General features: G+C 48.8%; 1 protein-coding gene across 1 annotated transcript; it reads left to right on the forward strand.

Moving 5' to 3' along the window:
- Positions 1 to 220: 220 nt before the first annotated feature.
- Positions 221 to 8723, forward strand: LOC109747762 (wax ester synthase/diacylglycerol acyltransferase 11). Its single transcript, XM_020306793.4, has 7 exons — positions 221 to 722; positions 6622 to 7254; positions 7359 to 7425; positions 7503 to 7576; positions 7681 to 7899; positions 7984 to 8121; positions 8294 to 8723. Exons 1-7 carry the CDS (start codon positions 456 to 458, stop codon positions 8444 to 8446), a joined length of 1551 nt encoding a protein of 516 aa, XP_020162382.1. The 5' UTR covers positions 221 to 455; the 3' UTR covers positions 8447 to 8723.
- Positions 8724 to 15670: the final 6947 nt, after the last annotated feature.

The raw sequence follows: 15670 nt of genomic DNA on the forward strand, positions 1-15670 counted from the left end.
GAAGGAGAAGCGTACACGACACCGCCGATCAAATGCATCACTTCAAGAAAGTATAACCATCAAAGCCGGTCGCGTGTGGACTGTGGAGATTCCCATCAGGCTCTGCGCAGCGCTCTACACTGCCAAGCCGGCCGGTGACTTTCGCACCAGTTCCAACCTGCGCTGCTCGGTCGCCACGGCTTGCTACCACAAAAGAAATTACAGCTCAGCCAGTCAAAGCACACCCCGGCAGTAGTCTCGCACGTTTCCGGCACCCGAGCAGACGGAGACGGAAGTTTCTCACACGAAAGCCAACATAAATGCTTCCCGAAGAAACGAAAAAACAAGCGCACGGCAGCGACGCGCGCGCGCGTGGTGTCCAAGCACTTGCGCCGTGCGTCACGACTACCTAAGGGGCGTGGACCTGTCCACAAGCACGGACGCGCGCGGTCGGTCACGTAGTAGTTGCGGAAAGGATGGATCGCTGGCGCGGGAGCGCGCTGCGGAAGCCGCCGCCGGCGATAGACGCGAGGCGCGCCGAGGCGGAGAGGGGCGGCGGCGGGGGCGAGACGGGCGAGGGCCCCGAGGAGCCGGTGAGCCCGACGGGGCGGCTGTTCCGGGAGCCGCACTTCAGCTGCTACATCGTGTCCGTGTTCGGCCTCGGCGCGCGGGTCGACCTGGCCGCCGTCCGGGTCGGGCTCGAGGCCACCCTCGCGCGCCACCCCCGCTTCTGCAGCGTCCAGGTACGCTGGCGCCATAGTTCGTTCCGTTTTGATTCTTGAACTACTATGGTTTTCATGCTCCGTGCGTAGGATGCTCGGTTCGTTTGGTGATTCGCATAATCGCCCCCGAACGATCGTGTTGCACCGGCGTTCACTTGGAGATTATAGTACAGAGTACTGAATGTGCACTGTTCCTCGCTCCCAAGTACCATTGCTGCTTCAGCCGACCCAAGCACACAGAGTGTGTACAGAAGAAAGCGAGTGCTAACAGCTAGCACTAATGAGCTAGCGTTCTTGGTTGAACTTTTCCTGTTGGTTCGGATGTTCAATATTTGCCCTGTTCCATCTCGAGCGCCAAAGGACGGTGCCCGCGACCAGGACCGTGGCCACCGCGATGTCTATCGTCTCCGCGACGGGCACGACATGGTGCAGCGGGACGTTGTGCCGCAGCTGCTGCTTCGCGGCTCTGGCTCAAACAGTGCTGCAGCGACCCGCGAGGTGGAACAGCAGGTGCTGGCTCCTGTGCCTGCGGCTGATGTCCTGGCTCCTGCCGACGCGAGGGGGCGCAGCCCGGTGCGTCAGCGCTCTCCCAGGGTTGGGCGCCGTCGGTCCATGGAGGGCCTCAATCTGCAGCCGCCGCTCTCTCCAACCTCGGCGCTAAACGCATGGCTCTGTTCCAAGCGGGACTCAACCAGGGCATCTCTTCACGTGCTCGCTTCGGGCTGCCCGGACCTGATCGACTTCTGCTCTCCAAACGCCATGTTGCGCCCGCTCAACACGCCCTCTCCGTCGAGGCCGCCTGGCTTTGAGGCGTCTCCCACGCCTCCCCTGCTCTGCTCTGGACCACCTCGACGCACTCCCTCGCCGCCACGCGTCAGACAAAGCGCCGCTGTGCGGAAGATCCTTGAGGAGTTGCAGGAGCTCTTTGTGCCTGCCCAAGAGCCGCTGCTGCCTTCCCCTCCGCCCGTCAGACCGTCGGCTCGCCGCAAGACTCTAGCGGGGATGGCCATCTGCAACAAAGGAGGCGGCATTTCACTCAGGCGCTCTAGTGCGCGACTAAGGGCAGATAGGCATGCTCCGGTTGCCAAGAGAGCTGAGGCCCTCGTCTGCCGTAGCCTGGGCATTGTACAGAATGGTGAGGATATCACCGTGCAAGCTATGGACAACTTTGCCAAGAAATTCAAAGATCGTCTTCCTGATGACGTGATTGGAGCTATGAGGGCCCTATTCAAGCTGGATGATGACCGTATCTATGCGGCCGAAGCTGGGCTCATAGCGCATGGTGGCCCCAATGCGCTCGATCACGTTGATGAGGCTACTGCCTGATGTCTGCTGCTGTCTTTGGGCTTTAGTTTCTCATGTTAGTGATAAAAACAAGGGGCGTTGGTGGAGCTTGCCTCCAGGTTGCATTTGTTCTTTGGTATGGCCTACTCAACAAGTCTCTTGGTGCTACGTTGATGTTTGCTGCTAGTTTAGCTGCTACAACAAGAGTTCTTCCTTGTCGTTGGTTAGCTGAGGTTGTACATCCATGTACCTGCTGTTGCATATCTTTGGCCGCTGTGCCGTGTACTAGGGAGTATGTGTGTCAAAATGAGTGAACAACCTGTCAACTTTCTCAGTTGGAATGTTAGAGGGCTTAATTGCCCGGATCGACGCGCAACCGTCAACGAAACCATAGCCGCATCCTCCTGCCATATTGTTTGTTTGCAAGAAACAAAGCTGGAGCTTGTCGATCAGTTCACCGCCTCATTCCTTGGAGGGTCCAGACTTAGGAATTTTGCGCAAAGGCCGGCCAGCGGCACGAGAGGAGGGATGCTTATGCTTTGGGACGATCGTGTCGTCGATGTCACTGACATCACCACCACCACTTTCTGCCTTTCAGCTATGGTCCAAGTCAGGGCCTCCGGCTCCCGGTTCAAAATTACGTCCGTCTACGGGCCGACCCTCTCGTCCCTCAAAGAGGCCTTCTTCACCGACCTCGCAAGCCAAAAACCACCCAGTGGGGAGTTATGGCTGGCTCTGGGTGATTTTAACCAGATTTACCGCGCCCGAGACAAGAACAAGCGCAACGTCAATAGGAGGAGGATAAACCGTTTCCGCTCCACGCTCCACGAGTGTGATCTCAAGGAGATCCACCTCCAGAACAGGCGGTTCACTTGGAGCAACGAGAGAAATAGCCCAACCCTATGCAAGCTCGATTCCTTCTTCTGTAACGCCGAGTGGGACCTGCAGTTCAGTACACACATCTTGCATGCTCTGTCATCTTCGCTCTCAGACCATTGCCCTCTTCTTCTCGCGGACGACAGGGGGCCTCGCAGGCCTCGCTCATTCAAATTTGAGAATTTTTGGACTTCTCTTCCGGGGTTTAGCGATGTGGTTGCTAATGCATGGAATGAGCACACTCATCATACCGACCCCTTTCGGATATTGCACCACAAGCTTCAACACACTGGCGCCAAACTCTTGAGATGGAGTAAGGGCCTATTCTCAATGGCCAAGATCATGCATCATGCTGCCTTGCTAGTAATTCTTCACCTGGACATGGCTCAAGACTCGAGGCACCTCTCCGCTGAGGAGCTGGAGCTCCGCTCTAGGCTTAAGCGGAGAGTCATTGCCTTGGCAATTCTTGAGAGGGCGAGAAAAAAGCAATGTGCTAGGATTTCCAACCTCAAAGAGGGTGATGCAAACACCAAATTTTTCCACCGCCTGGTGAACGCTAGAAGACGCAAGAACCACATACACCGTATCAAGCACAACGGTGGATGGGTCACTGAGCACTCTCAAAAGGAGGCTTTTGTCCACGACTATTTCTCCTCGACCATGGGAAAAGGCTCCACGGCGACCACAGACTTCAACTGGGAGGGGTTGGACATTGAGGCTCGTGATGATTTGGGCAACCTCGCGGACCCTTTCTCCGAGGAGGTGCGTGAGGCCATCAACCAGATGCCTGGTGACAAGGCGCCCGGCCCGGATGGATTCACCGGGCTTTTCTTCAAGAGTTGTTGGGCCATCATCAAGCATGATATTATGAAGGCCATCTTTTGCTTCGGTAACCTCCGCACGGCCAACCTTCATTGGGTCAACTCCGCCAACATTATACTGCTCCCAAAGAAGGATGGAGCTGAAGAAATCTCCGACTACCGTCCAATTAGTCTGATTCATGCTATTCCCAAGATCATTGCAAAGGTCCTTGCCATCCGTCTTAGCCACCACATGCTCCACCTTGTCTCCAACGCGCAGAGTGCTTTCATCAAAACAAGAAGCATCCATGACAATTTCATGTATGTGAGGAATCTTGCGCGGAGGCTCCGCAAGTGCAAAACCCCTTCGCTTCTCTTCAAGTTGGACATTCGGAAGGCATTTGATTCAGTCAAGTGGGAGTATATCATTGACCTCCTCCGCCGTAGGGGGTTCCCGAGCATTTTCAGAGATTGGATCACCGCCCTACTTTGCTCCTCTTCCTCGCGGATTCTTCTTGACGGCGTCGCTGGCAGCCCCATCATCCATGGCCAGGGTCTCTGACAGGGGGACCCTATATCCCCCTTGCTATTTGTGCTCGCGATCGACCCACTCCAAAGAATTCTTGAGATGGCGGCAACTACAGGGCTATTTCATAAAATCCGTGGCCGTGGGGTTCTTTTACGAACCTCCCTTTATGCGGACGACGCGGCGGTCTTCATGGCACCCATCAAGCGCGATATTGACCACCTCTCCAACATCCTTTGTCTTTTTGGCGATGTCACCGGTCTAGCCACCAACTTTCACAAGAGCTCGGTCATCCCAATCCGTTGTGGGCACATCAACCTGTCGGACATCCTTCAAAACCTTCCGGCGGCGCGCGGATCCTTCCCCATGAAATACTTAGGCCTCCCGCTCTCTGTGTGGTGGCTCAGGAAGGTGGACTTTCAGTTCTTGGAGGATAAGGCGGCGGCAAAGTTGGTCCCTTGGGACGGGCAAAACATCACGTCTATGGGACGCACCGCCTTGGTCAAGTCGGTGCTTGCCTCCCAAGCCATATACTTCATCACTACACTCGTCCTCCCCACAAGCACCCTCAAAAATCTCAACAAGCTTGAGCGAGCGTTCCTTTGGGAGGGAACTGACAAGACCACCGGGGCCAAATGCAAGGTTAATTGGGACACCGTTTGCCGCCCAATTGCTAATGGGGGTCTTGGAGTGCTAAACACGGAGAAATTTGCTAGGGCACTGAGGATTCGTTGGATTTGGTTTGAGTGGAAGGAGCCAACTAAGATGTGGGTTGGCATGGGCAACCCGTGCGATAACGCAGACTACAACTTCTTCTATGCCTCCTCAACTATTATTGTGGGAAATGGCGCGCGCACCCCCTTTTGGGACTCTCCGTGGGTGCACAACCGCAAACCCATGGATTTGGCCCCTCTCATCTACGCGGCGTCAACGAGGAAGAATTGGAAGGTGCGGGAAGCACTAAAGGATGGCGCTTGGGTTAAAAAGATCAAGATGACGTCCGATTTTTCTATAGAGCACTTCAGACAATTTCTCGAGCTTTGGGCCACCATCCGGGATTTTCACCTACAGGAGGATATTGACGACGACATTGTTTGGAAGCATTCTACTAGTGGCCTCTACACGGCGGAGTCCGCCTACAAAGCGCAATTTCTCGGCCTCATTCGCTCTTCCTTGGAGCATGCAGTGTGGAAAATCTGGGCTCCACCTAAGGTCAAGTTCTTTGCTTGGCTGGCCATCCAAAATAGAGTCTGGACTGCGGATCGTTTGGCCAAGCGCGGTTGGCCTAACTGTGGCTCATGCCCCTTATGCATGCGTGAGAATGAATCGGTTGGCCATCTCTTCTTCAAATGTCGTTTCACCATTCGCCTATGGGGCTTGGTCAAGGCGTGGCTGCAACTCATTCACATTGACACCTCTACTTGGCCCCTGAGGCATTCCACCTTAGAATGGTGGCTTGGGTTGACTGATGCTTCCGTCCCCAACCGGAAGGCCATGGCCTCGCTCACCATGCTCACTACATGGACGATCTGGAACGAGCGAAACGCTCGTGTATTCCGCAACATGGCAGCTCCGCCTACGGTTCTTCTCGACAACATCAAAAGGGAGGCATCATTTTGGGTCGCCGCCGGAGCTAAGAAGTTAGGGTCCATCATGCCGGGAGAGTGATTCTTCCGTGTATTGTTAAGGAGTGTTTGTAACACAAACTCTATTCTCTCTTAATTAATATACGTGGCAAATCTTTTGCCCGTTTTCAAAAAAAATATTTGCCCTGTTTGAATACTCTAACTTAGCTAGAGATTAGAGTTAGTTTCTAACTCATGACTAATCCTGAACTAACTCAAGCCAAGAAGGTGTTTGGATGACAGAGTTTGATTGACAATAAATGCATTAGAAAAACTAGCTCCAATTAGCGTATCTTAGGTGGGTTTTTTTATGCGTTAGATGCAACTAGCTCAAAATAGCCTTCATATTTGAATATTTTAAGACTATTTGAGTCCAAACTAGCTCAAATTAACTCTAACCCATGCATCAAAACAAGTCTATTGACCTTTCGAGATACAGTTGCAGAGTTGGGCTCCTCGGTAATAAGTTGTGATAGTTCAGTGTATTAATTGGTCCTGCAATCTGCAGTACTAATATCATGTGTTCCGTGTGCCTTAAGAAACACTCTCTGCCGTCCGAACCGCATGATGTGATTTTGATTCTGTAGCTCGACTGATCGATCCAAATGATCCAATCAAGTACGAGCTTGGCAGGCTCCTATTCGTTCACGCATAGTTCAATCACTGTATCTGATTAACGTGCAGTAAGATTTAACCAAACCAAACCTCATTTCTGAAGGAGGAACTGACTGCGTGCCAGCAGGGAAAACCCAAAGGCAACACAAATTCGGTACTCTTCTTATGCATCACATCACATGCCATGCGTGCAGGTGATGGACGAGCTGGAGGAGGACGCGACGCCCAAGTGGGTCCGGACCACGGTAGACCTCGACGACCACGTCATCGTCCCGGACCTGGAGCCCACCGGCACGTCGGCAGACCCAGACAGGGCCCTGGAGAACTACGTGTCGTCTCTGTCCACGCTCCCCATGGACCACTCCCGCCCGCTTTGGGAGCTGCACGTCCTCGACTTCCCCACCTCCGACGCCGCCGCCGCTCTCGTGCTCCGCGTGCACCACTCCGTCGGCGACGGCGTGTCGCTGCTGTCCCTCTTCATCGCTTGCACCCGCCGCGCCGCGGACCAGGACGCGCTGCCGGAGCTGCCGACCACCGGCGCCGCCCGTCGCGCTGGCCCCGTGTACGCCCTGCCTTCGCGCCCGTGGCACCCGCCGTCGTCATGGGGCGCCCTGGCGGCCCTCGCCGCGTGGGTCGTGTCGTTGCTCCTGCTCGCGTGGCACACGGTGGTGGACGTTCTGTGCTTCTCGGCGACGGCGACGTCGATGCTGCGCGACCCGCCCACGCTGTTCAAGGGCGCGGAGGGCGTGGAGTTCCGGCCCAAGCGCTTCGTGAACCGCACGCTCAGCCTCGACGACGTCAAGTACGTCAAGAACACCATGAACTGCGTACGTGGATCCTCAAATCCTGGGTATACATTCGACTATTCTTTTTCTCTGAAACATGAGTTATGTGATTGATTAACTTGCTGGATTGCGATCCTTCTCTGCAGACCGTAAACGATGTGCTGCTTGGGGTGACGTCTGCGGTGTTGTCTCGGTTTTATTTTCGGAAAACAGGTGAGGGCGGGCTCAAGTAATTTTACCTTGTTGTCTTGTTAATACTTTGTAATCAACTAGACTTAAAATAATTTCAGGAGAAAGTGGTAGAAAGAGCATCAAGGTGCGGTCCACTCTTCTTGTTAACCTGAGGAAGACGCCCGGTCTACATGTAAGCGCGGCGGCGAGCATCCATCCATGTCCTCTCCTCACTGAGAATTTGTGCTTAGTCGTCCATGTCCTCCTCATTGATTAATGTGTGTTGCGGCGGCGTAGGCACTGGCTACGATGATGGAGTCCGGCAAGGACAACGGCGCCGAGTGGGGGAATCGGCTTGGCTACATGATACTCCCGTTCCACATAGCCATGCACGACGACGACCCTCTCGAGTACGTCCGGAAGGCCACCAAGGTTGCGCGCAGGAAGAAGAGCTCAATGGAATCGGTCTTCACCTACTGGAGCGCGTCCATGATCATGAAAATCTTTGGAATCAAGGTGCTGATATGCTCGACAGCTCGAGTGTATTGGTCATTTTAGCTTGTATGCTCAAGGCTAAGCCGCTAACTGAACATTCTACAGGCAGCAGCTTCTCTGTGCTACGGCATGATGAGGAACACCACCCTGTCCTTCTCCAACATGGCCGGTCCAACCGAGCAGGTGGTGTTCTACGGCCACCCGATTGTCTACATTGCCCCCAGCGTCTATGGCCACCCACATGTAAGTTCTTCTCAGGCTTGCCGATAGAGTTCGTTGTTTTTCGGATTAATTTGCGGGCTCAGTCAAATGTCTTCAGTTATTTCATAGAATACCACGGGTCGCTTAATTTTGTCTGGAAATGTAATGTCTGTCGACTATTAATCATTTGGTTTGGTTTTTATGTGTACTACAGGCACTGACCATGCATTATCAGAGTTACATGAACATTATCAAGCTAGTACTAGCAGTAGAGGAGGAACAGTTTCCGGATGCTCATGAGCTTCTGGATGACTTTGCCGTGTCTCTCAAGCTCATTCGGGAGGCAGCTTCAGGAAAAAACACTTGACAGACATAAGGTTGTCGCTCAGTAGAATGTAGATAGATAATAGGGGGAGATGGACGCGTACAAAAAATTCCAAAGATTCTCGACGTAGTATTACAATGGTAGGGCTCGACCATATAGAATTTCTAAAGGTTCTTGATGTATTCTTCCATTGGTAAGGACTGACCATGGTATTTCCAAATATTCATGTATTGCTGCAATTGCAGCGTTGTGGGGATCGGCCATCTGTGATGGGCATTACACGTAAGAAACAGAGTTGAATGCTTTCTCTTCATGCAAATACAAAGCTTATGTGTCTATGAAGTATGCATCATTTGAAAATCCTGAAAACCCGAGAGATCGGATCTGAAGTAGATCGTGCAGGCAATTTCCCCCTGTCTCCCCTCCTCAGCGTTGTCACTGGCGTCTCCCAGTTGGTTCATGCATGTCTCTTGCTTGTTTCGTGGTGGTGTCATCTTAACCGCATTGTTCCTGGTTCGCGCGTGCGCCTGCGTAGCGTATCGTGTGCCCCAACAAGATCTACTCCTTCGTGCAACTTCTTGGTGCAAGGTGCAAGTCTTGATGGAATAGGTTGGTTATGCTTGGTGAATGGTGAGCCATTAGGTGGGCGACGCAACTGGGATCATTGCGATTCTAAAACCTATGGTCGAAGCCACAATCAACATGGATATAGGATAACGCCAACTATCTAAACGATGGAGAAAACATCTTCACATCTTGAGTGTTTGAATTATCTTAACCCTGCCTCTTATGACTTGAAGGTTTTAATCTTCTGATGTCTAGTATCATTGGTAGCTTTGCTTATTATTATTTTTAGGTTTGTTTAGTCTTCGTTGTGTTACTCTAAAAATTGCCAACCTTAAGATTGAAGTAGAATTTTTAGAACTATTTATCCCACTTTAGTCCTTAAACCTCGATCCTGACAACGACCTATGCAATTGCTCACCATGGCCTAAACTGACAGTGGGTTACTCAAGAGAAGGGTGTGGTACATCCTCCCATCTTATATGGGTCACCTTGTTTCAGAAGGGACAATCCCAAGGATACACACCTCTTGATCTGTGAATTCATGTCACTACAGGATAAACTCAAAGTGTGATAGTACTACATAATGGAGCTCTAGAAGTATGTTTGGTTCTACATGCGTCTATCAAATATTTGGCTAGCCAAAATTTTAGTTGCCAATTTGATTGCTCATGAATTGACCAACATAAGCAAGAAGAATGAACTAGAATGGCTAGAGAGACACCTGCATGCCAAATACTAGCAACCATGCAAATAGTGTAGACTTGACCAAAAAATGGTAGAGTAAGTTTTGGTAATCATCCAAACATACTCTTAGAGAAGTAGGAGTGGAAAGCAGAGATGGATTAGATCTCAAATGATTGGCTTGGATGGTTGGAGTAGAAATCCCTTTGAAATCAGCGCAAGGAGGTGTGTGTGTGTGTGGCAGGGGGGGGGGTCTCTCTCAGACCATAGGATATGAGTGGAGTTTGCTTTGAGTGAACATGTGGGATAGGTGGGGGTATAAATAGACTGGACTAGGAATCTGACCATTACAACTTATTAACAAGGCTTGGAAGCTCCAAAGTGATCATCAGGCTCCGGCCTGTACAAAAGTGGAAATTTTCAGATCGCTTGGCCAGACTGAACGGATGGCATTCAAAGGCTCGGAAGCAACTACCGTGGGAGTGGCACACTCTTTGTAAATGATACATCTCCAATATATCTAAACTTTATGAAGCATTCATGCTATATTAACATCAATTATATATGATTTGGTGCACTTTTATATTATTTTTTGGACTAACCTATTAATCTAGTGTCCAGTGCTAGTTCCTATCGGTTTAGTAACTTAGCTAATTGCCTTGGAGAAGTTCGGCACACCATACCACCACTATTCGCTATTTGTATTATATTGTATCTCTACTTAGGCAACAACTATCTTTTATATTTACATTCTTCGTTATCTTGCAAACCTATCCCTTCATACCCACTTCAAAGTTTCATTTCTTATTTCAAGATAAAGGAAATGCTCGGTATACGTAGGGTTGCATTAGTAGCAGATAGGACCTGAGAGAATATTAATCCTACCTTTAGCTACTTGTGGGTTTGACACTCCATACTTACCACCTCCATCATTGGAAAGTGTTGAGATGATTCCTTGCACTTGGGGATTATCAGTAACCACTTCAAAAATTCCAAACAAGGGGTTTTCGGAGATTCCGAGAGGGTACCAAAAGGTTTGCCAATTGCATTGGTGGTTTTGAGTGGAATGGTTGGCAACTCCAAAGTTCTAGGGTATGTAACCACTAAATCTGGATAAAGTGCGTTGGTGGTACTCAATGGAATGATCAATATCACCACACAACTACACCAGATAAACCATAATCATGTAGGCAGCTCATATGGCTATTGCATTGAACATAAAAAACACATATAGATGGAGAGATTACAACTTTGGCTACTTCCATGAACCGTTGTCTCGGGGGTGGACTACTAACAACTCATCTTGGAGCACAAGGACCAAGGTTGATGATGATGGATATGGATTATCCTCCGACAGAGTTCTGGATTTGGGTTGAAAACAAAGATCGCCTCATAAATGCAATGTGACAGCGGCAAAAAATGCTCGATAAATTAGAGGTCAAAAAGGGGGTATATAGAAGCAATCAGGCGCTGGAGGCCATCCAGGGGGCCATAGCCTATCGGCACCCCAAGCCCTAGGGCGCCTAGTGGTTGTGGGGCCAAGCCTCCATGGCCTTCTGGTTCCTCAAAACTTCCAGAACTGTTATCTTCTGATTTTCCTTGGAGTTTTTCTGGGTATTTTCTTGAAAACAAAAAAAACATAAAACTAAAACTAGCACTGGATTAATATATTAGTGAAGGAAATATGCCATAGAGGCAATAATAAAGTTGTTATTTATATTTCCTTATATCATGATAAATGTTTATTATTTATGCTAGAATTGTATTAACCGAAACTTAGTACATGTGTGAATACATAGACAAATAGAGTGTCCCTAGTATGCCTCTACTAGACTAGCTCGTTAATCAAAGATGGTTAAGTTTCCTAGCCATAGACATGTGTTGTCATTTGATGAACGGGGTCACATCATTAGAGAATGATGTGATGGACAAGACCCATCCGTTAGCTTAGCACTATGATCGTTTAGTTTATTGCTATTGCTTTTTTCATGACTGATACATGTTCCTATGACTATGAGATTATGCAACTCCCGAATACCGGAGGAACACTTTGTGTTCTATCAAACGTCACAACGTAACTGGGTGATTATAAAGATGCTCTACAAGTGTCTTCGGTGGTGTTTGTTGAGTTGGCATAGATCGAGATTAGGATTTGTCACTCCGATTGTCAGAGAGGTATCTCTGGGCCCTCTCGGTAATGCTCATCACTATAAGCCTTGCAAGCAATGTGACTAATGAGTTAGTCACGGGATGATGCATTACGGAACGAGTAAAGAGACTTGCCGGTAATGAGATTGAACTAGGTATGGTGATACTGACGATCGAATCTCGGGCAAGTAACATACCGATGACAAAGGGAACAATGTATGTTGTTATGCGGTTTGACCGACAAAGATCTTCGTAGAATATGTAGGATCCAATATGAGCATCCAGGTGTTGGGGAACGTAGTATTTCAAAAAAATTCCTACGATCACGCAAGATCTATCTAAGAGAAGCATAGCAACGAGCGGGGAGAGTGTGTCAAAGTACCCTCGTAGACCGAAAGCGGAAGCGTTTAGTAACGCGGTTGATGTAGTCGAACGTCTTCGCGATCCAACTGATCAAGTACCAAACGCACGGCACCTCCGTGATCTGCACACGTTCAGCTCGGTGATGTCCCTCGTACTCTTGATCCAGCTGAGGCCGAGGAAGAGTTTCGTCAGCCCGACGGCCTGGTGACGGTGATGATGAAGTTACCGACGCAGGGCTTCGCCTAAGCACTACGACAATATGACCGAGGTGGAAAACTGTGGAGGGGGGCACCGCACACGGCTAAACGTCAACTTGTGTGTCTATGGGGTGCCCCCTCCCCCGTATATAAAGGAGGGCAGGAGGAGGCCGGCCGGCCACAAGGGGCGCGCCCAAGGGGGGAATCCTACTCCTAGTAGGAGTAGGTTCCCCCCTTTCCTAGTCCAACTAGGAGAAGAAGGAAGGAGAGGGAGAGGGAGAGGGAGAGGGAAAGAGGGGTCGTGCCCCCTCCCCTTGTCCTATTCGGACTCCCCATGGGGAGGGGCGCCACCTCTTGGCTGCGGCCCTCTCTCTCCCCTAAGGCGCACTAAGGCCCATAACTTCCCGGGGGGGGGTCCGGTAACCCTCGAGCACTCCAGTTTTATCCGAAACTATCCTGAACATTTCTGGTGTCTGAATAACATGGTCCAATATATCAATCTTTATGTCTCGACCATTTCGAGACTCCTCGTCATGTATGTGATCATATCTGGGACCCCGAACAACCTTCGGTACATCAAATCACATAAACTCATAATACAAATCGTCATCGAACGTTAAGCGTGCGGACCCTACGGGTTCAAGAACTATGTAGACATGATTGAGACACATCTCTGGTCAATAACCAATAGCAGAACCTGGATGCTCACATTGGTTCCTACATATTCTACGAAGATCTTTATCGGTCAAACCGCACAACAACATACGTTGTTCCCTTTGTCATCGGTATGTTACTTGCCCGAGATTCGATCGTCGGTATCATCATACCTAGTTCAATCTCGTTACCGGCAAGTCTCTTTACTCGTACCTTAATGCATCATCCCGCAACTAACTCATTAGTCACATTGGTTGCAAGGCTTATAGTGATGTGCATTACCGAGAGGGCCCAGAGATACCTCTCCGACAATCGGAGTGACAAATCCTAATCGCGATCTATGCCAACTCAACAAACACCATCGGAGACACCTGTAGAGCATCTTTATAATCACCCAGTTACGTTGTGACGTTTGATAGCACACTAAGTGTTCCTCCGGTATTCGGGAGTTGCATAATCTCATAGTCATAGGAACATGTATAAGTCATGAAGAAAGCAATAGCAATAAACTAAACGATCATAGTGCTAAGCTAACGGATGGGTCTTGTCCATCACATCATTCTCTAATGATGTGATCTCGTTCATCAAATGACCACACATGTCTATGGCTAGGAAACTTAACCATCTTTGATTAATGAGCTAGTCTAGCAGAGACATACTAGGGACACTCTGTTTTGTCTATGTATTCACACATCTATTAAGTTTCCGGTTAATACAATTCTAGCATGAATAATAAACATTTATCATGATATACGGAAATATAAATAACAACTTTATTATTGCCTCTAGGGCATATTTCCTTCAGTCTCCCACTTGCACCAGAGTCTTGGTAATGATTCTAACACCCATGGAGTCTTGGTGCTGATCATGTTTTGCTCGTGAGAGAGGCTTAGTCAATGGGTCTGCAATATTCAGATTCGTATGTATCCTGCAAATCTCTATGTCTCCCTCCTTGACTTGATCATGGATGGAATTGAAGTGTCTCTTGATGTGCTTGGTTCTTTTGTGAAATTTGGATTCCTTTGCCAAGGCAATTGCACCAGTATTGTCACAAAAGATTTTCATTGGACCCAATGCCCTGGGTATGACACCTAGATCGGATATGAACTCCTTCATCCAGACTCCTTCATTTGCTGCTTCCGAAGCAGCTATGTACTCCGCTTCACACGTAGATCCCGCCACGACGCTCTGCTTGGAACTGCACCAACTTACAGCTCCTCCGTTTAATATAAATACGTATCCGGTTTGTGACTTAGAGTCATCCGGATCAGTGTCAAACCTTGCGTCGAAGTAACCATTTACGACGAGCTCTTTGTCATCTCCATAAATGAGAAGCATATCCTTAGTCCTTTTTCAGGTATTTCAGGATGTTCTTGACCGCTGTCCGGTGATCCACTCCTGGATTACTTTGGTACCTCCCTACTAAACTAATAGCAAGGCACACATCAGGTGTGGTACACAACATTGCATACATGATAGAACCTATGGCTGAAGCATAGGGAATGACTTTCATTTTATCTCTATCTTCTGTATTGGTCGGGCATTGAGTCTGACTCAACTTCACACCTTGTAACACAGGCAAGAACCCTTTCTTTGCTTGATCCATTTTGAACTTCTTCAAAACTTTATCAAGGTATGTGCTTTGTGAAAGTCCAATTAAGCATCTCGATCTATCTCTATAGACCTTGATGCCCAATATATAAGCAGCTTCACCGAGGTCTTTCATTGAAAAAAATCTTATTCAAGTATCCTTTTATGCCATTTAGAAATTCAGTATCATTTCTGATCAACAATATGCCATCCACATATAATATCAGAAATGCTACAGAGCTCCCACTCACTTTCTTGTAAATCACTGGTGCGCGTCGGTCCTAAACAAACGGTTTAAAACCCCTTTCCGCGACGGCATCTGGAACCGTCTCCAAGTGAGTGTGGGCGATAGGGGGGTGCTACCTCTTGAGCACTGCGTTGGTTTTCCCTTAAAGAGGAAGGGTGATGCGGTAAAGTAGCGTAAGTATTTCCCTCAGTTTTTGAGAACCAAGGTATCAATCTAGTAGGAGATCACGCTCGAGTCCCACGCACCTACACAAACAAATAAGAACCTCACAACCAACGCGATAAAGGGGTTGTCAATCCCTTCACGGTCACTTACGAGAGTGAGATCTGATATGATAAGATAATTTTTTTTGGTATTTTTATGATAAAGATGCAAAGTAAAATAAATGGCAATAGAAATAGCTAAGTGTTGGAAGATTAATATGATGGAAAATAGACCCGAGGCCATAGGTTTCACTAGTGGCTTCTCTCAAGAGCATAAGTATTAAGGTGGGTGAACAAATTAATGTCGAGCAATTGATAGAATTGAGCATAGTTATGAGAATATCTAGGTATGATCATGTATATAGGCATCACGTCCGTGACAAGTAGACCGACTCCTGCCTGCATCTACTACTATTACTCCACACATCGACCGCTATATATCCAACATGCATCTAGAGTATTAAGTTCATAAGAACGGAGTGACGCTTTAAGCAAGATGACATGATGTAGAGGGATAAACTCATGCAATATGATATAAACCCCATCTTTTTATCCTCGATGGCAACAATACAATACATGTCGTTTCCCTTTCTGTCACTGGGATCGAGCACCACAA

Source organism: Aegilops tauschii, chromosome 3, assembly GCF_002575655.3.
Source record: "Aegilops tauschii subsp. strangulata cultivar AL8/78 chromosome 3, Aet v6.0, whole genome shotgun sequence".
NCBI lineage: Eukaryota > Viridiplantae > Streptophyta > Magnoliopsida > Poales > Poaceae > Aegilops > Aegilops tauschii.